Source organism: Artibeus jamaicensis, unplaced genomic scaffold (genome assembly GCF_021234435.1).
Source record: "Artibeus jamaicensis isolate MK-2021 breed Jamaican fruit bat unplaced genomic scaffold, CSHL_Jam_final contig_252, whole genome shotgun sequence".
NCBI lineage: Eukaryota > Metazoa > Chordata > Mammalia > Chiroptera > Phyllostomidae > Artibeus > Artibeus jamaicensis.
The window spans coordinates 81,102-103,660 of NW_026521538.1; the positions used below are offsets into that span (position 1 = coordinate 81,102).

A 22,559-nucleotide genomic window follows, 5' to 3' on the forward strand; every position below is an offset into this window, starting at 1 on the left:
CAGCCAAAATTTTTTAAATTAACAACGTGTCTTTAAAAAAAAATCATGGCTTTTCTGATGGCTTGGCTAGCAAGTCTGGGTCAACCCTGGCTCCCAGGCAACAGACACTCCTGTACAGCTGACTAAACTCAACCCACGTGGTATTTTCTGGGTTCCTCAGTAATCTTCCTGAATGAACCCTGGTCTCTTTCTTAACACCCAGGCCTAGAACAACGGCTCCCAAGGAGTTTCTGTTCTCTGTTGTTCTTCCTTTTTCCTTTTTGGCTAAACCTTCGAGTCTTTCGTGCTTTCACAGAAAACATTATGATGAAAAGTAACACCTTAATTTACTGTGCACTGATTTAAAGTAAACAACATGAAAATATCCCTTTCACTATTCACATGAGCACCCTCTTCAACAAGTCCAAAGCCGTGAGGCTTGACTGTATAAAGGAAGTTGAGGTGACTTTGTTCACACTCGGACCAAAGCTAGGGACACACCGTCGATTCACAAAAGGGGAAGTAAGTAGAATTAAGAAAATAAGTCTGGCAGTAATCAGAGAATAGTGAAGTAAATTGTATGGCACAACCAATCCAAGGAATCACATGCCGTTATTAACGGCAGCAGACCAGCAGGCGGGTGGCCTGGGACGCGGGCCCACGTCAGCGGCCGCCCCCCAGCACCACGGGGCAGGTGCACACCTGCAGCCAGGAGTGCCATGCACCGGGGAACGGCCCTTGTTTCTCTGTCTTGGCTCAGTGTTTCCCTGTCACTTCCTGTTCAGCGTTGGGCAAGCTACATGCACCTCTCTCGGCCCATTTCTCCTCTTTAAAATGAAGTAAATAAAGCCCCTTTCCCCCAAGGACTTGGTGGGACGTATCAGCGTGCCAAGCACAGTGCCCGGCACATGGATATGCAACAGCATTTGTCCCCTTTTCTCTCCACAGAACCACATTTTCCACTAGAATGGAAGTCGGGAGAGAATTCAGGTTGGAAATTCTGGTTTTCACTTTATGGAGAATCTTCCAAGAATATATCTGTTTTGCACATAAAAGGAATATCTGTAACCCCATGTGAATACTAGTCTTTCCAGAACTCAGGCAGTTAATTCAGGGCCTGCCTTTTGGAAGGGGTGATGTAATTGTTTGGACTTCGTATTTATCAGTCGCCTAGGAAACTCAATAATGAGGAAATATAAACTAGGTGTGTAACTGCTCTGACCTAAGATAAGCTGGGGTGTTGGCTGGCAATGCATGAACTAACAGATCTTTTCATTAGAGATGAACTCTGCCCCTGCTCACTCTATTTTAGAATTGGTTGGGAAGTGGAGACTGAAAAAAGGAGAGGTGAGAAATTTTTATATGAAGAAAGAATTACTGCATTCAAAAGAAAAAATCCAAGTTAGAAGTTAAAGTATTTGACAATTCTTTTAATCTGATGAGAACTACCTCCAAAACATTAATAAAGGTAATCATCTTACATATGTTTAAAATAAAAATTCAAGCATAACGCATGTAAAAATAAGTACTGCCCTAGGTTAAAACTAGGATTTCAGATCAACCAAATTAAAACAAAATCATTCCTTATATATTATAAAACATATGAGAATTTCACATAGTAAAACATAACATGAACAGTGAATTTAATGAAGTGGCTGGGCCTCCCAGGACACTGGAATTAACTGTGGCGTGTTTTAAATTAGTCGGCACAACGGGCATTTACAGACTGAGACCCATTTTATGAACTTCTCTCACATGACCTATAAAGAGTAACAGGGTCATGTCCGTTCTGAAATGTCAGATGTAAAGTGACTCTTAATGTGACTCTTAGGATTATTAAGTATGACTTTTATTATATTAATGGAAAAAATTTTGTGTGACTAGATTTCTGACATTTTAATAGAAGCTGAGAAAACTTGGTTCACCCATGCAAATGCACCCAGTGAGTCTGATTTCAGACAAGTTTTCTGTTTTATGTATAAAAAGTAGCTAGCTATGTTATCTTTTGATTATATTTCAATTCACCACAGAAATGAGCCTCTCCAAATGCCCTGGCCAGGTAGCTAAATTGACTAGAGCATCGTCCTGATACCCTAAGGTTTTGAGTTCAATCTCTGGTCAAGGCACATACAAGAATCAACCAATGAATGCAAATGGGTGGGGCAACAAATCGATCTTTCCCTCTGTCTCTCTCTCTCTGAAATCAATTTTTAAAAATTTAGAAAAAACATTAAAGTTCAAATCTTCAGTTGGAATTTAAACAGATAACAATCACAAACTAGTCTAAAAGAAGTTTTGAAACACCAATTTACTTATTAATTTACCATTAGTAACTCCTTCACTTATCCAATAGACACATACTTTGTGAAAGCAGTCTGTCAGGTGTGTGGAATTTTGCAAAGGTGTTCTGAACTTTTTCATTTAAGTTTTCCCCCTTACTTAAAAAAAGAATGCCCATTCCCTGTAAATTATTTAAAAGATGTAATTGAGGAAGAGAGAAATAAAATCACCTATACTCTAAGTACTGAAAGATTTATTTACAAATATGGGATCCTGGGTCAGTCTACTCTCCAAGGAAATCCAAACTGTGCACTGACTCCCATTCATTTTTAAAATGAATTACCACTTAATTTTAGTAAATTTAAGGTCTTACTAGATGTCTCACGGTAACAAAAACAGAGATTTCCACCCTAAGCATCATGGAAATCAGACAGTGGGATACCAGGCAGAGAAGCACAGTTTACTATGAAATTGCCCCTTAGCTCCTCTAGCTTCTAGGCTTCGGGGCTCAAATTTACTTGCATCTACGGCATAATTGGCTTGTATCTGAAATACCTAATGAGCTGAGTCAGCTCCTTTATTTGACGGGGTCCGGCCACCCCGTTCTGCACAGGAAGGCTTCCACCCGCTTCCTGTATGTCTTCCTACCCCCAGCTTCCAGGCCATGGCGTCACTGCCTTGGGGTTTTCCAGCCCTTTCCTCCTACAGTTCCCTTACGGGAAGAGCTGAACAACAGCCAGGACCTAGTAATCCCAGCAGTGGGAAAAAATGGGAGTGTGCTGAGCTGTGCCAAAAGCTAAAAAGAAGCCCTGGCTGGGTGCGCAGTTGGTTTAAGCATCGTCTTGATATGCCAAGGCTGCGGGTTTGATCCTTGGTCAGGGCATGTACAAGATTCGCTCAATGAACACATAGATGAATGGAAAACAAATCGACGTTTCTCTCTCCCCTCCCTCTCCCTCTCTCTCTCTCTCTCTCTAAAATCAATACTAGCAGAAACATACTTTTCTCTCCTCTCTCTCCCTCCCATCTATAAATAAAATAAATAAATAAAAATAAAATCAATAAACAAATTTTTAGAAAAGCAAAAAAGACACTGAGTAGAGAGAGGACGAGCAGTGGTGTACAGTACTTACTTGTGGTTCAGAGGCTAAATTCATCTTGTACGGATGACGTTTCCCTTCCTCCGTCACTAAAGGAGACCAGACTTTATTTTCAGATCTGCAAGAGATTGACAAAGCTGTCGTTTCATGCATGCTAAATGCTGGAAATAACATATACTAAAAACAGAATGGGAAAACGTCTCCTCTCACCTGACTCCTAGACTCTGAACTAGCACTCCACCTCCCACCTGTTTCTGCATATTTTTTGCCACCACGGTGATCTTTCAAAAGCTACAATCTGATTTTGTCACACAGGATGGCTGCCCATGCTCAGCCCTGAGCCGCTGGGACTTCTTCAGCCTCGGCCTCCCTCATGCCACTCTGTGTCGCTGACCCCCAGCCACAGTGGCCTCCTCCTTGCTCCTGAGCATGCCTTACACAACCCATCTCCACTCAAGACCGAATGAGGTCTCCTCTGTCTTTCCCAGTATTCCTGGTCCAACCAGTAACCACCTCATCCCTGCAGCTTATCTGGCCCCATAAAAGTGACGCCTCCTTTTTTGAGCTTGCAAAGGATTTCTTTGCACCAGGCACACAGCAACACTCTCAGTCCAGGCTCAGTTTTCAGTAGTGTAGGTTGCTTTCTCTCTGACCTACAACGGGGAGAACACTTGTACTTATCTTTGTACTGTCAGACTGCCTAGCACGGTGCCAGATATACATTAAAAAATCCTGTTCAATTGGTTGGTAAGTGAATAAAAAAATCAATCCACCTACGAATGGATAAGTAAATGAACATCTTGAACTAAGGCTTGAAGGAAAAGATCCGGACTGAGACAGAAGTGGAGATGAGAATGAGGGGAAAACGAGCTTTCAAGAGGGTAGTCATAAAAAGACCTCCAAGGACAACAGGGCACTGAAGTGTACAAAACTTCTGACATCCTGCTCCCCACTTGGTCCTCCAGCCAGTCCTGCGGTACCAGGTAGAAGAAAGCCACAAACCCACTTCACAGATGAGAACCTGAGCAACGGTTCATGAGGAAGAGCTGTGGAAGCCAAGGTTAATGAGACACTCAAGAGCAGGTTAACATAACAGGATATCAGAATGGAGAATATGAACTTGATCCAACAGGAAATACGGAGCCATAAAGGTTGAACCAAATCACTCCTGAAATCATGCCTTTGCGGGGTTCCTTCCAAGACCCAACGGCGGAGGAATGGGAATTCCACCCCGAGTATAACTCCCAGTGCACTCTGCCCACTCATCAGCCTATTGAGAACAGTCAGCTCCCCTTTCTGGCTGTGCACTTTAACTTACACTCAGCACTTTGGCTGGTGTGTGCTTGCCTTCTCTGTCATTGTAATTGCCTGGCGCAGTACCCACTGTTCAGCATGGTGTGGCGGGAGCAACATCCTGAGTAGATTCTCAATGGTTTCCAAAAAAAAGCTTTCATTTCATTATACCTGACAATAGTTAACTGATCTTACTTCCTTGAAATCTTGGCTACTTGTATTGGATCAAGTTAAAATGCAGAAAGATGCCCAAAATGTAAGAAGCACTATGACAACTAGAGAGGAAACCTGAAAGCAACCTGAAATTCCAATTCCACAGACCTTTTAACCTGCCTGTGGTGTGCACAGCACTGAGCTGGGGGTGTCGGGGATTCTGAGAAGGGTGAGGCAGTCCTTGCCCATGTGCAGCTGCCAGTCGATCAGAAATGAAAGGGCGTTTCCAGGAGCCTTACCTGGCTATCGTGAGAGTCATGTTGTCTACACAGCCCTTGATTTTGTTCTGAGCTTCCAAGTGCGTCATGTTGCTGGTATTTTCCCCATCGATGGCTGTGATTATATCTCCAATACACAAATTAGCTATAGCAGCCTTGCTTCCAGGAGTGACCTGGAAAAAGGGAAAGAGCGGGCTAGTTACTACTCGTCTCCAAGGCAACCACTAAGTTACCACGGAGTTAAGTATTCACAGATGTGGATCAAAACATGCAAAAAGGAAAGGGACTGAAATCCTAAGTGTCAATAGTAACAATCCTTTACATTTACGTGATATGTCAGGGTTTACAGAGTCCTTTCCCATATACCATCTCAGGGGATCCTAACAGGCTTGTGAGCAGGGAGGACAAGTATCAGTCCCCATTTTAGAGACTGGGAAACTGAGGCTTAGAAAGACCTGTGCCTTACTTACCTGGGAATCACTCAAGTAGTATATTACTACACAGGATGGGGGAAAAGTAGGTTTATAATTGTGAGTACGTGAAAGAGTTTATTCTTGTATTGTTATTTATTACTTATTGTATTACTTTCCACATGAACTGTAAACCTATGTTTGTCCCACCCTGTATTCCTAGCCATCCAACTAGTATATTCCAGAGCTGGGACTCAGACCTGAATTCAGACCCAATGGCCTTCCCACTGAACCTTATTGCTTCTTTAAAATAAGTTACCCACCGCATTAAACACACACACACTTAGACAACATCGTGTACAATGACATCTATGTCTATGAAAACCTTAATGTCATTTATGCACAGAAACAAATCAGAACACTGCACACAAAACTGTTCAGTTATTCATTTCTATAATGTTTTTGGTTTTTACAATAAGCTTGGATACTTTTGTACTTAAAAAAGGCAATAAAAACTATTTCATAATGTGGTAGAATGAGTTTACACTGGTTCATTTTCTCCATCCGAGAAGCTGACTATGATGAGGGTCGTCCCCATAGGTTCCTGGACTTCTGCTGAAGTCCAGGTCAAGGCTTCTGGACCAATGGTTCCACAGGTAGGGACCCCCAGTGCCGGGGGAGCCAGTCAGTTCCTGCAATGGGCCATCGAACCCACCTGCTACCGACTCTCACACAGATGCACAACTACTTTTCAGGTAAATGCAGATGCTGTTGAGATGAACAAAATACAAACTCAGTTTGAAGTAGTACTAACCCTGGAGTAATTTTTTTTGTTATTAGGTATTTTCTAAACCAAGGTATACTAAAAATATTACTACCACATCAGTGTCAGTCCATGACTTTTGACGTAAAAGACATTCCTTAATGGGAATCTTAAGGAATTCTTTAAGTCCCCCAGGAGCAGAGTGGTGGTAACACATGGGGACATCCAGGGCCCACTGGGTTCTGCCCTCCCCTTGGAGAGGGCCCTTGACACCTGGGAACCAACTGGGGAAGACCTTGTGAGCACATGTGCCTCTGAAAAGCTGAACCAGAGGTAAGAGGCCCTACAAGGCACCAAAGCAAGACACAAGGCTTAAGCCCTAAGTCTCCATACCTGATGCAGGAATGCAGCAGCCATGGTTTCCAATTTCACCAAACTAAAAATACTGACCCTTCTGAGGCTGGTGTGCTGTCACGGTCCACGTCCTCGTCAGCACCTCAGCCCCATAAACAAAGGGTGGATGACTTGATCCTTGAGGTCCCTTCTGGCTTAGACATGCTATGACTTTATCAGGCAAAACTTGCCTGGAATGTAGCAGGATGTGGAAACCAGTGCGGAGATCCTGACCTTCTAACCTTCCTTTCTGGCTTTCCCATCATCCATCTACCAGAACACTAGCCCAAGGTCAGACCTTTTCTCATCCAGCCACTGGGAAAAGACATTTATACAGGCAAGTGTGGGCCCCTCTCTGAGTCAACATGGTGAAACTAGTCTCTGAGTCACACAGGACACCCAGTGAAAACAAATTCTTCTCCTTTTCTGCCCATCTTACTGAGAAGTCTGATCTTATGTGATTTCATGTATATGTGACTTTTTCTAAAGAATAAATAGACCCCCTGTTTAAAAAAATGACCCTACAGCCCTGGCCAGGTGGCTCAGTTGGTTGGAGTGTCATCCTGTACACCCAAAGATGGCAGGTTCGATCCTCAGTCAGGGCACATATGTAGGCTGCAGGTTCAGTCCCCGGTCCAGGAGCATACAAGAAGCAACTTCTCTGGATGTTTCTCTGTCACATCAATGTTTTTCCTCTCTCTCCATATCCTTTTCCCACTCTAAAATCAATAAACATATCCTCGAGTGATGATTTTTAAATAATGGACCTATGCATGCCTTTATTTTGGATCAGCAAAGCTTCTGGATTGGCAAACTCTACCCCCAGAGAAAGCAGCCTGATCAAACTCATTATTACCATGACTAACCCTAATAGTGTTAAAGAGACTCCCCCAAGAATAAAATCCAAAATTATCAACCAGGTCCCTGAAGACCATGTCTCCCTCCTCACCCTCATCATGCCGTTCCCCGGCTAAGCTCTGGCCACAGGGGTCTTCCTTGTTTCTTTCCTCACCGCAAGACCTGAGCACTTGCTCTAACCTCTAGTTAGCTTCTCATCCATCAGGTCTCAGCTTAAATGGCCCTTCTCAGAGAGGCCGTTCTGTCCTCCCATCTAAGTTAGATGCCCACGTCATCCCGATACACTCTATTCTTCTTTACAGTGGCACTTGTCGCATTCGATTTATAAATCTATTTTGTGGGTTTATTTATTTAATATCTGAGGACCTCCAGTAGGGTGTGTGAAAGCAGATTTCATCTGCCTTTCATCTTCATTGTCATCAAAAATAAATAAATGTGTAATCATGCTATTTAATTTTATCCTTTAAAAGATGTCTATTTTAATGGGGATCAACTAATCATTTTCACAACATTGCTACCCTAGAATATGACCACTCACAAAACTAAAATGATGGGGGATGGGGGGAAGTTTGAAAAGATGAAAATGGAAGTTTCTTTTATATGTTCAGCTGCTAAGAGCTCTGGAATCTCCAGCATTTGGTTCAAACTGTCATGTGGGAGAGGCATTTCTGCTAAGTACATCCCAGGAGGTCCTGGACAAGCTAGAACCAGTCTAAAGAGCTCCGGGCCTGCATACTCAAGGCCTGGACATCCTCTCTTTAGGTCTGATTTTTTTTTGAAAGCCAAACTGACGGGAAGCCAAAGGAAATCTTGGAGTGTGACAAGGCCAGAGCATCAGGTGGGATCTGGACGGACTCACCCATAAACAGATTAAATTAACCTTCTTTTGAGAGCCATTGTTTTTTTTTTAAGGGATTTAAACAAATTATACATTTGCCTTCTACAAAAGCCCTTTCACATACAGTCTCCTATTTGAGATTTTAATAATGGTGACTTCACCACCAACATATAACTTCACAGATGAGGAAACTGACTCACAGAAGCTGTAACTGATTCAAGTTCACACAGCTAAAGGCTTGAGCCTGAACTCAACACCGGATCCTTATCCCACTCCTTTTCTGCTTTACCAGGATGCCACAGGCAGATGGTCCAAGCCCAAGTGCCGGAGCTAAAGAAAAACCCAGAATTAAGGAGACTCATCTACCATGGCATTCTACAAAAGGTACCGGAGTGTCACAGACTCTTGCCACTGCCTGGGTGGCTCCTGCCACAGGACAGTCATCTCAGTTGCTCTGAACGGAGCCTGAGCCCAGCAACCTCATCCCTTAAAAACTACACAAATCAGAACATGGACTGAAAAGGGCCTCAGGAGAGACCTGCCTGCATCTCCAACATCACTTATTTCCCATCTGGACCAGTGGACTCCAACCCTTACTACACTCTAACTATTGATTGTCATCATCAGTTAATGAATGCTTTTTATGTGCCAAGAACAGTTTAAGTATTTGGCAAAGGTTAACTTACCAATCCCCATATGATGCTATCAGGTGGGATTGTTACTCATCATTACATATGAGGAAATGGAGGGACAGGGGTTAAGTGGTTTGCCTGAGGTTATTAGCTGGTGAGTGGCAGGCTGTGGGGCTCCAGAGTCTACCCACTTAACCCAGTATATACCACAATGTCCTTTCTAATTTCCTCCCGACCATCATTCCATCAGAACCAGCTCATGATGAAGTCAGCTCAATTTCTAAAGTGGAAATGCTATACTCTCCTCCAGAGAAACAGACCTAGCAGGTCAATGGACATCCTCAAAAACCCTTTTCAGTTTTCTTCCCCAGAGACCATACAACTCAATCACACAACTCTTGCTGCCTAAGAATGGGTTTAGGCACAATAATTTCCACTGATGGACAGCCTGCTATTTTTTGCAGAATGCACTCCTGTCATCTGCACTCCCGCCCCACCCTCCCCCACCAGGCAGACCAGCCTGCACACCCGCCCTACCCTCTGAGTTCCTAAATGCATCTTTAAAGCCTGTGCATTGCACCAGACTCCTGAACACACAGGTTTCGAAGATTTTAATTTCACTTGTAAATGGTGCAGAATAGGACTATGATACAGCTCTCCTGCTTTCTTCAACTTACATCTAAATAAATATTGCTACATCCAGTTCTATACAGAACTGGATGCATACCCGCTGGCCATGACAAATGAAGAAAAACCTTCCTCTGTGATCATGGCATGTTTCTACTTTATCCCTCCTATGATTCATTCATTCATCAGTCACTCCTTACGTACATTCTGAAAGACAGTGGGGCTTATTAAGATGTGGCTTCTGAAACCAGAAGGGTTCAAGTCCCCTGTGTCTGCCACTTATAAGCCAAATGTCCTTGGGCAAGATATTTCACTTTTGTGTGCCTTGCCCTTCTTATCTATGAAACAGGAATGATAACAGTCCTGGCATCAAAAGGCTGTTGTGAGGACTGCATGAGATGATTCAGGAAGAGCACACTGTCAAGCTCTAAAAATGTGAGCTATTGTTTGTAGATTCTGGGAACTGCACGGCATACAGATGGAAAAGGGTGATGCCTGTCTTCAAGGAGCTCACAACTTACTAGGGGAGGCAGGCATGCACACAGCTGGGGAGTGCTGTGCTAGAAACAAGCAAAGAGGCAGTGGGAACCTAAGGCTGGAATCAGGGAAGACTCCCTGGAAGAAGTGTTACTTAAAACTGCAAAGGCACTACAAGAGGTGGGAAAAAGCATGCTAAGTTATAGGAACAGCATGTGGACTGGCATGGATGAAACACAGGAACAGAAGGGAGAAGAAGGGAATGAGGCTGGAGATGTAAAGAGACGAGGCCGTAAAAGGCCTGTTATTTTCCTTCTAAGAAGACTATACTTTATTGGAAAACAATGGGGAACAACAAAGCAATCTAAACATAGCTTCTGACTCAACTGCCCCCAGTTACTGCCAAGAAACAACCACTGAGCCTTAGTTTTGCTGAGATTAAGGTGACTGAATGGCAATACTCTCACAATGGCAGTTCAAAGAAACAGACCCTTCAAGACTCACCCAGTCAGCCTCCAGGCCAACCAATGGGAGCTGGCTATTAGAGTTGTCCCAATTTTCTCCCTTTGCCCCCCTCCACCCAGCACCTCCACTCCCTTAGGCAATCTCCACAACATTGTTCACGTCCATGGGTCATGCATATAAGTTCTTTGGCTACTCCATTTCCTACACTGTATTTTATATTCCCAGGCCATTCTGTAACTACCTATTTGTACTTCTTAATCCCCTCACCTCTTCTCCCACTGCACCACATACCCCTCTTGGCTGTAGGTCCCTGCTTTTCATGACTTTGAATATTTCTTGCCAATTCTTTCTAGCCTGCAAAATTTCCTTGGAGAAGCAGTTAACAGTCTTATGGGAACACTCCTGTAGGTAACTAACTGCTTTTCTCTTGTTGCTTTTAAGATTCTCTCTTTCTCTTTAACCTTTGGCATGTTAATTATGATGTGTCTTGGTATGGGCCTCCACATCCATCTTTTTTGGGACTCTCTGTGCTTCCTGGACTTGCATGTCTATTTCCTTCACCAAATTAGGTAAGTTTTCTTTCACTATTTTTTTCAAATATATTTCCAATTTCTTGCTCTTTCTCTTCTTCTGGCACCCCTATTTTTTTAATATTAGAATGCTTAAAATTCCAAAGAATACTTAACCATACTCATTTTTTTTGGATTCTTTTTTCTTCTTGTTCTGATCGGTTGTTTTTTGCTTAAGTTCCAAAACATTAACTGGATTCTTAGCTTCCTCCACTGTACTACTGTTTCCCTGTAAATTGTTCTTTATTTCAATTGGTGTATCCTTTGTTTCTAACTGCATCTTTTTTATGTTGCTGAGGTCCTCAGTAAGTTTCCTGAGTGTCCTTATAACCAGTGTTTTGAAATCTGCATCTGATAGATTTCTCATCTCCATTTTTAGTTCTATTTCTGAAGTTTTGCTTTGTTCTTTCATTTGGGCCATGTTCCTTTGTCTCCTCATTTTTGGCAGCCTCCTTGTGTTTGTTTCTATGCATTAGGTAGAGCTGCTATAACTCCCTGCCTTGGTAGCATACAAGGCAATTTCTTGAATGTTCATTTCATACAACATTGTTAACCATGCCCCTTGGAACTGGCATCTAAATGTTAGGCCAAATATTGACTGCACTCACCAATAAGTCAGAGGGAAACTCCAATATTTGCAAGGATGAGGCAATGGTTCCCACCTTTAGTCATCAGATCCCCTGGGGGGTTTTAAAATAAAAACAGATCTCTACACCCCCACCTCAGATCTACTGAAGAGGGTCTCCACAGTGGGACCTAGAAATCTACATTTTTTAAAGCTTCCCAGAAAATTCTGATGCTTGCCAGGTTTAGAAACATCAAGGGGAATGTTGTGTATCCTTTCCCCTGAAGTTCCCTCCCTGAATGGCACTAAGTCATTGGGTAAACAAACAAACAAACAAAAAAATACTTAGCCCTAAACCACAGCTCCTCCAGAAACTGTAAGGGCTTACACTCCCAATAAAGTGCATAGAAGGCCCTTGAAAGAAATGGTACAAAGGAGTTCCCATCAGACTGTCAGCTGATTTCTCAAGAGACCTTACAGGCAAGATGGGGCTGGAAAGAGGTATTCCAAGTCATGAAATCCAAAGACCTACAACCAAGATTGCTCTATCCAGCAAAGCTTTCATTTAGAATGGAAGGACAGATAAAGTGCTTCTCAGATAAGATCAAATTCAAGGAGTTCATCATCACGAAGCTCTTATTATATGAAATGTTAAAGGGACTTATCTAAGAAAAAGAAGATAAAAAAGATGAACAGTGAACGGACAGCAAACTCACAGTTATTAACAACCACACCTAAAACAAAAACAAACTAAGAGTACACCTAGATCAGGAGCAGAACCATAGAAATGAAGATCACATGGAGGGTTAGCAACAGGGAAGTGGGAGAAGGAGAAGGGGGGAGAAGGTACAGAAAATAAGTAGCATAGATGGTAGGTAGAAAATAGATAGGGGGGAGGGCAAGAATAGTAGGGGAAATATAGAATCTAAAGAACTTGAGACACGTGGTCATAAACTAAAGGGGGGAAATGGTGGGGGAGGGGTGTGCAGGGTGGAGGGGAATGAAGGGGGGAAATAGAACAAATGTAATGGCATAATCAATAAAATATATTTTTAAAAAAAACAAAAAAAAAGAAATGGTCATTAGAACAGTATTTTTCTAAGAAGTTAAAAAAAACAAAAAACATATAGTCCCTATAATGTTGGTCAGCATCCTTGACATTCTTTGCAAATGGAATACTATAGAAGTAATTTCATTCCAGATGTGTAAATATCGATAACTCAACCTGGTTCCCATTTTGCCTTGCCCAGAAAACTCACAGCTAAACGTAGGATGCAATTTCAGAAACCACCTGATTTAAAGGCCCTGGCACATCTCTTTCTTCTTCTATGTTCCAATTTTTTGTTAAATCTTACGTGTGTTTTTATGTTTTAAGTATTATAAATATCTGTTTGCTGTTGTAAATCACCTTAAATCCTTCTTACAAGTAGGTGAGAGGATAAATGAAGAAAGTTATAATTCAATAGAATACAAAACAAGACTGAAATAAAGAAATTTGGAATTCAAGTTCACTCTCAGTGCAATGGGCCTTTAGGAACAACTTCCATTGATTTAATGGCTCTGTCACCAAAGTATTCAGGCATAAATTCAAAAAATCCTGAACTGGGGGACAAAGCAGGACCCAGCTCTGCACTGTACCATTTAGACGTGGAAACTGAACTCCCTGCAGTTAGGCTTCTGACTCGATCGATGTCTCTGTGGGCCCGGGGTGCGGCACCAATTTTAAGCCACATTACAACCACAGAAACAGTACGAGTTTATGCGGGTTGGCCTAAAAACCTCAAGAATGTTTCAAGATGTTCTTGGTTACTCCACAACCATTTCTCAAGGAAATGCAGCAATAGCATAAGGTTCAGGTACTCGTAGAGGATTTGTGCCTTAATCCAGCTTCACTTCATGCTCAGTGCAAAGAAGTTATTAATGCCCAGGGGTGACGGTTCAGAGACTCACTGCTCTTGGTGTGAAAGACCAACCATCATTTCTTAGGTAGGAATATAATTTAAAATGAGGTAACAGACAGAGTACCTGAGTTACCAAGAAGTTGGCGAATCTCTCAGAAGTCTCCAAACAAGCCCCCAGGACCCCATGGGTAATAACCACCCATAACCTGAATCCTAACCATCCACTAAACACATAATATTGGTCAAGTTGCTCTCTAGGCCTCAGTTTCTTCACTTATCAAGCAAAATATAACAGCATCAATTTCATTAGGGTGTTGGAAGGATTAAACAAGATTACAAGACTGGCATATAATAAGCACTCAATATACAGAAGTTACCATTACTATTTAATAGTACCACTGTCTCCCAGCACCTTCTATGTGTGAGCCACAGCCTTTGAGACAAGTACTATTATTCCTGCTTTACAAATGAGAGCACTGAACCCTCAGGGGCTGCCCTGGCCCCAGGACACACAACTAATAAATGGACAAGACAGGGTGGAACCCAGATCGGGTTGATACCCAGACCACATTTTCCCACATCAAGATGGCTTTAATTCTTCATTTGCTACAGTAAAAATAAGGCAGAAAGTACAAAGCAATATCTAAATAGTTTGCCCAGCTATGGTTTTGATGTCAAAAATGCTAAATGAACCCTGGCCAGCATGGCTCAATTGGTTGGAGCAGCATTCTGTAACCAAAAGGTTGCAGGTTCAGTTCTCAGGGCACATGCCTAGGTTACAGTTTCGGTCCCTGGTCTGGGCACGTATGATCCTTGGTCAGGGTACATACAAGAGGCAATCAATTGATGATTCTCTCATACATTGATGTTTCTCTCTCCTTTCCTATCTCTCTAAAAAGCCATGAAAAAAAATCCTCAGGTGAGGCTAAAAAAAAAAAAGCTCCACGAATGGAAAAAACCATCTGCAAACTTTAGCAGCAAACTATTAGCAGAGTTTGCCTCTAGGAAGTAAGACTGCAGAAGGGTGCAGAGCAGGCTTTTACCTTATGCGTTCCACATTTTTATACAATTTGATCTTTTCTAACAAGCACAATGGTTCTTAGGTAAACTTTTTATTGAAGTATAACACACATATAGCCAAGTCCACAAATCGTAAATACACAGCTGGCTGGGCTCCCACAAGGAGAGCACACCCGGGAACCAGCGGCGGTTCATCAGAGCTGGTAACCGAACCGGAGGTGAACTCTGAAGCCCCCTGGTGCCTCCTCCCATCACCAACTTCCTCCTGCAAAGGCTACCATGGTCCTCACTCCCAACACCATAATTTTGCCTCATTACTTTCATATTGTTTATATATAAATATACTTACAGATAACATTGTTCAATATAAATATATAGATAACATACAATGGTAACTCTATGAAATATATGAATATGTAAATGTATATGGCGACCCTTTTGTCTGGCTTCTTTCCCTCATCTTACATACTCGTGTGTCTCATCCATATCATTGTGGGCAGTTATAGCTCCTTCAGCCTCATTGCTGTGGTGTTTGAGATCATATAACTCGCCATTTACTTGTCCATTCTCCTGTCCTTAGACAGCTGAGCAGTTTTTGAGTTTGGGGCTACTGTGGATAGTGCTACTTTGAAAATTCTTCACATGGCTTTTGGTGCCCACATGCAAATACTTCTACTGAGTCTTTAACTAGAATTGTTGAGTCACTGGTACATTCAGATTCAGAAGCATAAGTATTTTTAATAATTTTTTTAAAGACATGCTGCAGCCCTGGCTGGTATAGCTCAGTGGATTGAGCGCGGGCCTGCGAACCAGACAATCGTGGTTCGATTCCCAGTCAGGGCACATGCCTGGGTTGCAGGCTGGTTCCCTGCAGGCCAGTTCCCAGCAGGGGACACACGAAGGCAACCATACATTGATGTTTCTGTCCCTCTCTCCTTCCCTTCCCCTCTAAAGATAAACAAATAAAATCTTTAAAAAAAAATAAAGACATGCTGCATTACCCAAATTTATCTATATGCATTTTAGTCATCTTTATCATATATATGTCAAACCTATGTCTTTATTCTGCTGTTTGTTATGAGTAGTCATATGTCTATAAAAATCAGGCCCTGACTCCTTGGTCAAGAGCTCCACCTCCTACAAGACCACCGTGTTCTTCAGGAAAACACTGATGGCATTTACCAAGACGGCAGCGTGCTGTACACATGACAGTACACCACGGTCCTCAGTTTCTGTCAAGCACAGCCTCAAGCAAGGCTAATAACCATAGCACCAATCACACAAGGTACTAGGTACCATACAGCAGGGGTCCCAACCCCCAGCTTCAGGTCTATTAGTAATCAGGTTGCAAGCAAAGCTCACCTGAGCTCCTGCCTCCTATCTTCTCATCTCCCATCCACAGCAGGGGAGTAAAGCTTACCTGGGGTCTGCATTTCACCTCTTATAACAGTCCCAGGTTGGGGACTGCTGCCATACAGAAATTACCTTTTTTGTCTTAGGTCATCATGGGTATATGTCATTTTGGACTTGGCTTTACTACCCTTTCCAGACCCATCACTGGCTAGGCAAGGTGGGTCTGTCCACTCCCTGATTATCTTCATATGCCATGAAAACTGCCCCCAAATTCCCGCCTGGACCCCAGGCAGGCTTTTCTCAGGCCAGCCCTTCAACTCCCCTGCTCTTCTGTTCTGCCCTGTCCACATGGGCACGGAATCCTACAGCTGGACAGCTAATTCTCCCAGGTGAGGCCAGGACTGTGGCTTTCAGGATGAAGAGGGTGGGGAGGTCCTGCTCTCTGGGGACACTGAGCTACTCGGGCTGAGGGCACAAAGCAGCTGAAAGACCATGCTGGCCACCACTCCTGGGCACAAGAGGCTCTGGGGTCCCATCCCTCACATTAATGTCCGCAGTACTTCTCTGAGCTGTGTGTGTGGTGATATTATTAGTGCCCTGGCTGCGTAGTTCAGTTGCTTAGAGCATCCTCCCAATATGGCAAGGTGCGGGTTTGGTCCCTGGTCAGGGCACAGACAAGAATCAACCAACAAATGCATAAATAAGTGGAACAACAAATCCATGTTTCTCTTTCCCATCTTTTCTAAAAATAAATAAATAAAAATATATTGACCAGTGAAATATTGACAATTATAGTTTATTAGGAGGCAGAATATTGTGGCTAAAAGCTGGCTTGGAGTCAGTCTGACGAGCTTCAAATCCTAGCACTGCAATACACCATGTGTCTTGCATCCCTGTGTCAGGGGTTGTGGGAAGGACAGAAACTAATGCAGTTGCACACCTACCACAGAGTTTAAGGCCATGGCCCCTAAAGCCAGTCTGCCCAGCCAAATGCCAGCTCTATCATTCATTACCATACGATGCAGGCAAAGTACTTTAACGATACCATGCCTCAGTTTCCTCACTTTTAAAATGGGTATTTTAATTGTTTCTGTCTCACAAGATACTTGTGAGGATAACTGAGAGCACTTAGAAAAGCACCTCACATATAAAAAGTCCAACATACATTTTAACTACAGTCATTATCAAAGCCAATCGAATAAACATTTCTCACACAAACCAAGTATAACTGCACAAGTGTGATGATCATGCAGTCATCTGGACACCATATTCACAGGTGAATAGCAAATTCACCTGAAAACACTTCTGAATTCATAATATATTTTCTCAATTAATTCTTGGTTGAAAGCAGGACGACTGGGACACTTTTTCATACTAAAAAGTGGGCCCTCACATTCACAGTAAACAAAACCATTGGGTTCACTTGCTTATTTTATCTTTACAGAGAACTGGACCCTAGAGAAGGTAGGGGACCTGCCCAGGGTCACCCAGTGTGGTGCTCAGCTTGAATCGCTGCCCTGGACACTTTACCAGGCACCACATCGAAATTCTGGCGGCTTCTCCAGGCCTTCCTCTGAGGCACTGGAAGTCAGATCATCCTTTAAAAATTAATTATCTGACATAGCTACTATTGCTCATTTTTAACCAGTCTCTGTCTTTTCCTTTACAAGGCCATTAAGAAGTAGCTCAATGAAAAAATTATGTCAATTCAATCAAATTACCTAACCTATGGGGACCTGAGCTTCCTCTCCATAAAAAGCAAAGCCCAGCTCTCCTGTCCTCCCCAGGGGAGCAATGCAGGGCACAGCCTAGGAACGAGCACCGCTTGGAAACCAGTCTGAGCCCAGGCCCATCACGAGAGCAACTCCTTGGTGTTTGTCCCAGTCCTGATCAGCAGGAGAATGTGACCTCAGTGGGTAGATGATAATCTCTTTTTAGTCACCTGCCACACTGCAATACCTTAAGGTCATTCTTGTCCCCTCTCTCCTCAAAACCAAACCACCACTGTTGGCATCCAGGAGTCTGACAGTGTGGGGAGGGAGGATCTCTGGTTAGGGGATCGTAACGTGGCCTGATGAATTTCAGGTCAGGAGGTTCGAGCATTCACTTACCCCATGTTTTTCAGACCATAAGATGCACCTACGTTTTAGAGGAAAATAGGAAAAAAATTTTTGAAGCAAAAAAAATTTTTTTTAATTAAGATTTTTATTTATTTTTATAGAGAGGGGAAGGGAGGGAGAAAGAGGGAAAGAAAAACATCAGTGTGTGGTTCCCTCTCATGCACCCCCAACCAGGGACCTGGTCCGCAACCAAGGCATGTGCCCTGACTGGGAATTGAACCAAGCAACCCTTTGATCCATAGGTCTGCACTCAATACACTGAGCTCAATACACCAGCCAGGGTGGTAAAATATTTAATAACATAAGTAACATAATATTTCACCAATGTAAATGTAAACAAAACTCAAAAGCAGCATTAACAACCATTATGCCTCCCAAATGTGAGGGGGGGATGCACCTTTCAGTCCGAAAAATATAGTACATGCTACTCCCTTCCATTCATCCTCTTCCTCCTCTCTCCTTACATCAGCTGGGATCAGCTGGAGTAGCTAGTATTTCTCAGATCATCAATTTCACAGAATGTGGGAGTGGAGAGCATGGGCCATTAATACCTAAGGAGCCTTCATGGACATTTCTTGCTTTTTATAATCTGACAGATGAGCCCTGCTTTTGACCTTAAGGACATGATGTAAACCTACTTAAGTGAGTCCGGATATAAGACTCTTAAAAAATTAGAAAACACCCTCTGGCTACAGAGTATTCATTAAGCACCCTTTAGGATATTGAGCAATTTGCCACAAAACCACAGGGCTCCTACCATGGGCTCTCCCAGGACTCAGGAGGCAAATGAGCAGCTAGCTCCTCCCCTCAAGAGCATCCCTTATCTGTGACCCCACCCCTTCCTGTCTTTTGTCAGTTGCTGGGAGAGAAAAACAGTCAACATGCACAGAGCAGCAATTTCAGCATGGGTGTGGATTCTCTGAAGGCTTCCCTTGAAAGCAACTAGAGGAAATAAGAAATTGACATAGTGGGGGGCAAAAACCTTACAGAGATAGGGAAGATACACAAGTGTGGATCTGGAGCAGGAACTAACAGAAAAAAATCTCAGGAGACAGTGACCAATGCCTGGTTCATCAGGGAGTCCATGGTAGAAGCCTTAATTGAGAAACTGGGGAGAGGAAGAAAGCTAATTTATGTTCATTTAAAGTTGAAAATCTGGATTGAAATTTTAAGTCATCACAATAATGTAGATAAAAACATTGCAGAACAACAACAAAAAAATCAGCTACATACACACAATGTATTCTGTACAATTCTGCTCAGAAACAGGCAACATTAAGCTACGGTGTCGAGGAAGCATTATTTGGGTGGTAAAACTACTAAGAAAAGCAAGAAGATGATCGCCATTAGCCATGACGGTTACGTGTAAGTGAGCTTCTGAGGCGCTGGCAATGCGCCCTTGACCTGGGTGGTGGCAATCATACAGGTGTTTACTTTATAATCCCCTGCTATGCATTTATATTTTATGACTTTATTCCACAATTTAAAAAACGTTAAAAAAGAAAACAATTTCAAGTATACAGATTACAGAGTTCCACTCAGAAGTTTTAGCAGTTTAACAAAAGACTACAGCCAGTACCAGAGTAATTCATGCAAGAGAAAAAAACAGCCCTGACAGAGGTGTCTCAGGGGGGAGGGCATCGCTCCTGCAAACTCAAAGGCTATGGGTTTGGATTCCCCTTCAGGGAAGAAGCCTGGGTTGCAGGCCAGTCCCCAGTTGAGGCCCATGTGAGAAGCAACCTAACGATGTTCCTCTCTCAAATCAAATTTTTTCTCCTCTTTTTCCCTCCCTTCCCCTTTCTCTAGAATTAATAAAAGAAAAAATTTTAAGAGAGAAGGCAACGATAGCTATTTAAATGAGAGGCACTCCTTTCCCAGCCTAATTTTATGGTTTGCCTTGGTGTGGAGACTCAAAGTCTACATATACAAAACCATACATGCAAACTCTATAAATGTAACACACCTACCAACCAGAAAGGTATGTACAACTCTAGGTCAGTGCTGACACCTCCTCACTATTGTTCACTGTTTACAGAGCACTTTCCGTATCTCAGAGCCAATGGCTGGGGTTATTTCCACTGCGGAATTAAAGGCACCCTCAACAATAGCAGGCTTACCCCAGGTTCAGCTCAAGGAAGCAGAAACCAGACCAGCACCTGATCTCAAATGGCCACTTTCCCATTCCCAGGAGGAGGCCCAAATTTTTCTACGCAGAAATAATGAGATGAAGAAACAAGTAAATTACTGTCAGTATGAGAATGTCACCTCCTCTGAGTCACTTTCACTTTTCATAAAGCACCTGTCAAGGTAAAGATTAGCTTCCCTCACTGGGCCATAACACCTCGAGGACATAGTGTCCTCTCATAACTGAGACCCCAGGGCTCCTAGAACGTGCTCATTAAACATGTGCTAAGTAATTAATACATGAAGGACAAACTAATGAATATACAGTGTTGTTTTGCACCCCATATTGTCATCCTACACAGTGCCACCTACATCAAGCCTTTTTAAAATAGTTAAAATGCCAGGTGGTAGCTGTCCTTTTAACAGATTGCCCATATATCTTCCACTTCTCACAAAAGGTTGCATGTCACATATAAATTCAGAAGTGGAGAGGGCTGACAGGTTAATAATAGACACAAAGAGCGAGGACAAATGGGCTATGAGGTAAGCACGTCTAAATGTGCCTTCCCTGGACGGGCATTTATTAATACGCCTGCAAAGATTTACTGGGCATGGCCAGGTTCAGCTCTGTGTCAGGCTTGGGGGTGGGGATCCAGATAAAAGCAGGCACAGTTTCTGTGCTTGAGGAATTCAGTAAGACATCGTGTACCTAGAGAATAATCCAAGAGGTCACCTCAGGGCAGCACATGGAAGATGGAAGGAAGATAGGGTCTAAGAACTAACTGAGACACCTGCATTTTGGGGGGTAGTGTGGTCACAGAAAACACCCTCAGTCCCGCTAGGCCCACCTGGAAGAAGTGTATGTAGGACTGTGGGTGGCAGACAAGCCAAGAGGTCTCCAATTCTTTTCTTACTGCCCCACCCACTCCCTCCTTCAGCCGCTGCTGGCAAGGACTTGCATCAAAAGGACCCATAGGGATCTTTTTCTTCCCTCTCCACCCTCACCCTCCTTCAACAAAAAAGATGGCCAGATAGCCGGGGAGGGAAGTTTAGGGTCAGCTTCAGCAAGTAGATGGGCCCAAGAATGGAATGTGAGGCCCCACGGCAGGGCCTGGACACCAGGGAGTGCTTTTTGTTTCCTTTTCTCATTTAGACGAAAAAAATTTACTGGCCGCCTTGCGGGTGCAGGCCCTGAATGTGACAACTCTCAGTTGGACACCAAACCTGCCTTTCACCCAAGACTAGATGACCAATGCCTGGGCCTCCAAACACTGAGAGTCTGGGTCTCCCTGCGGTTTCTGCTTTACTTGGCGGTGATGGGTCTGGTGGTCTCCGACTGAACCTTGGCCCTCCAAAGACATGAGGCCCTTCTAAGAATGAAATTAGTTCCTTTGATTCAAGTATTCCCAGGGTTTACAAAAGGGCTGATCGGTTGATAATCCGGGAATGTCAGGAAGAAATATGGCCATGGCCACTCCTGCAGGGGAAGGAGAATGTCCAAGAGGGTGTATTCGGGGTTTTTTGTTTCCAAAATTCCACCTTTTCTCCAAAAGGTATTAGGGAACTGAGACCTGGCCATGGATCTGGTCCAAAGTATGAGAAGCGAGTCGTTTCGGTTTTGTGTTTAAAGTTAATACCACTTGCATCCAGTAAACTTCCCACCCACGCCACCTCACTTTACAAATGATCCAGGTGTTTCCAAACGACTTTCCGTCACTCTGTGACTTGTGAAGAATCTAAAGGTGATTTTTCCCAGAGTGTGCGGGATCTGCTGGGACCCTCAGCCCCTCGCCGTTTGACAAAGCGTGTCCACACGCCCAGCCGCGCTGCGGGGGCGAAGGAACGAAAACTGCCCACTTCTTTCCCGCGGACACGGTAACCCCGCGCCCGGCTGCAGACCGGCTCGCCCCGAAGATTCCCGTCTGGGAAGGGGCGGCGGGCCGTGGCGCGCGGAAAGCGCTCAGCGCACGCTGCTCCCGCCGCACCTGGATGCGCCCGGCGGTACCAGCTCCGTCTCCTGCTTTCGAAACCGCCGTCTCCGACAGCGCCCGCGGGGCCCCAGCCTTCCCAGGTTTCGTCTGAGCCACGCCGCTCCCCAGCCCAGGAGCGCCCCGCTCCCCACGCGTCCCAGGCTGGTCTTACCCTGGAAATGGCGAGAGGCTGCTCGAAATCCTTGCCCCCAACGAGGCGGAAGCCCCATGGCCCCGGGCCTTGGAGGACTATTTGTTGGGTGGTCATTGCGCGGCGGTGGCGAGCAGCGACCCACGGGGACAGACGCAGATAGACCCGGCTGGGCGCTCTGGGGCTCTCAGTCAACTACCGGAGAAAGTGTGCGCGCCTCCGGCCAGAGGAGTCGCGGGC

General features: G+C 43.9%; 1 protein-coding gene across 1 annotated transcript in view; it reads right to left on the bottom strand.

Moving 5' to 3' along the window:
- The window catches only part of PDLIM1 (PDZ and LIM domain 1), a 41,909-nt gene extending 19,350 nt beyond the window's left edge, over positions 1 to 22,559 (bottom strand). Inside the window, exons 1-3 of the mRNA XM_037138851.2 lie at positions 22,341 to 22,559; positions 5,105 to 5,256; positions 3,393 to 3,477 (exon numbers count right to left, since the gene is read on the bottom strand). Of these exons, the coding sequence (XP_036994746.1) occupies positions 3,393 to 3,477; positions 5,105 to 5,256; positions 22,341 to 22,436 (333 nt within the window). The 5' untranslated portion in view covers positions 22,437 to 22,559. The remainder of the gene's footprint in view (positions 1 to 3,392; positions 3,478 to 5,104; positions 5,257 to 22,340) is intronic.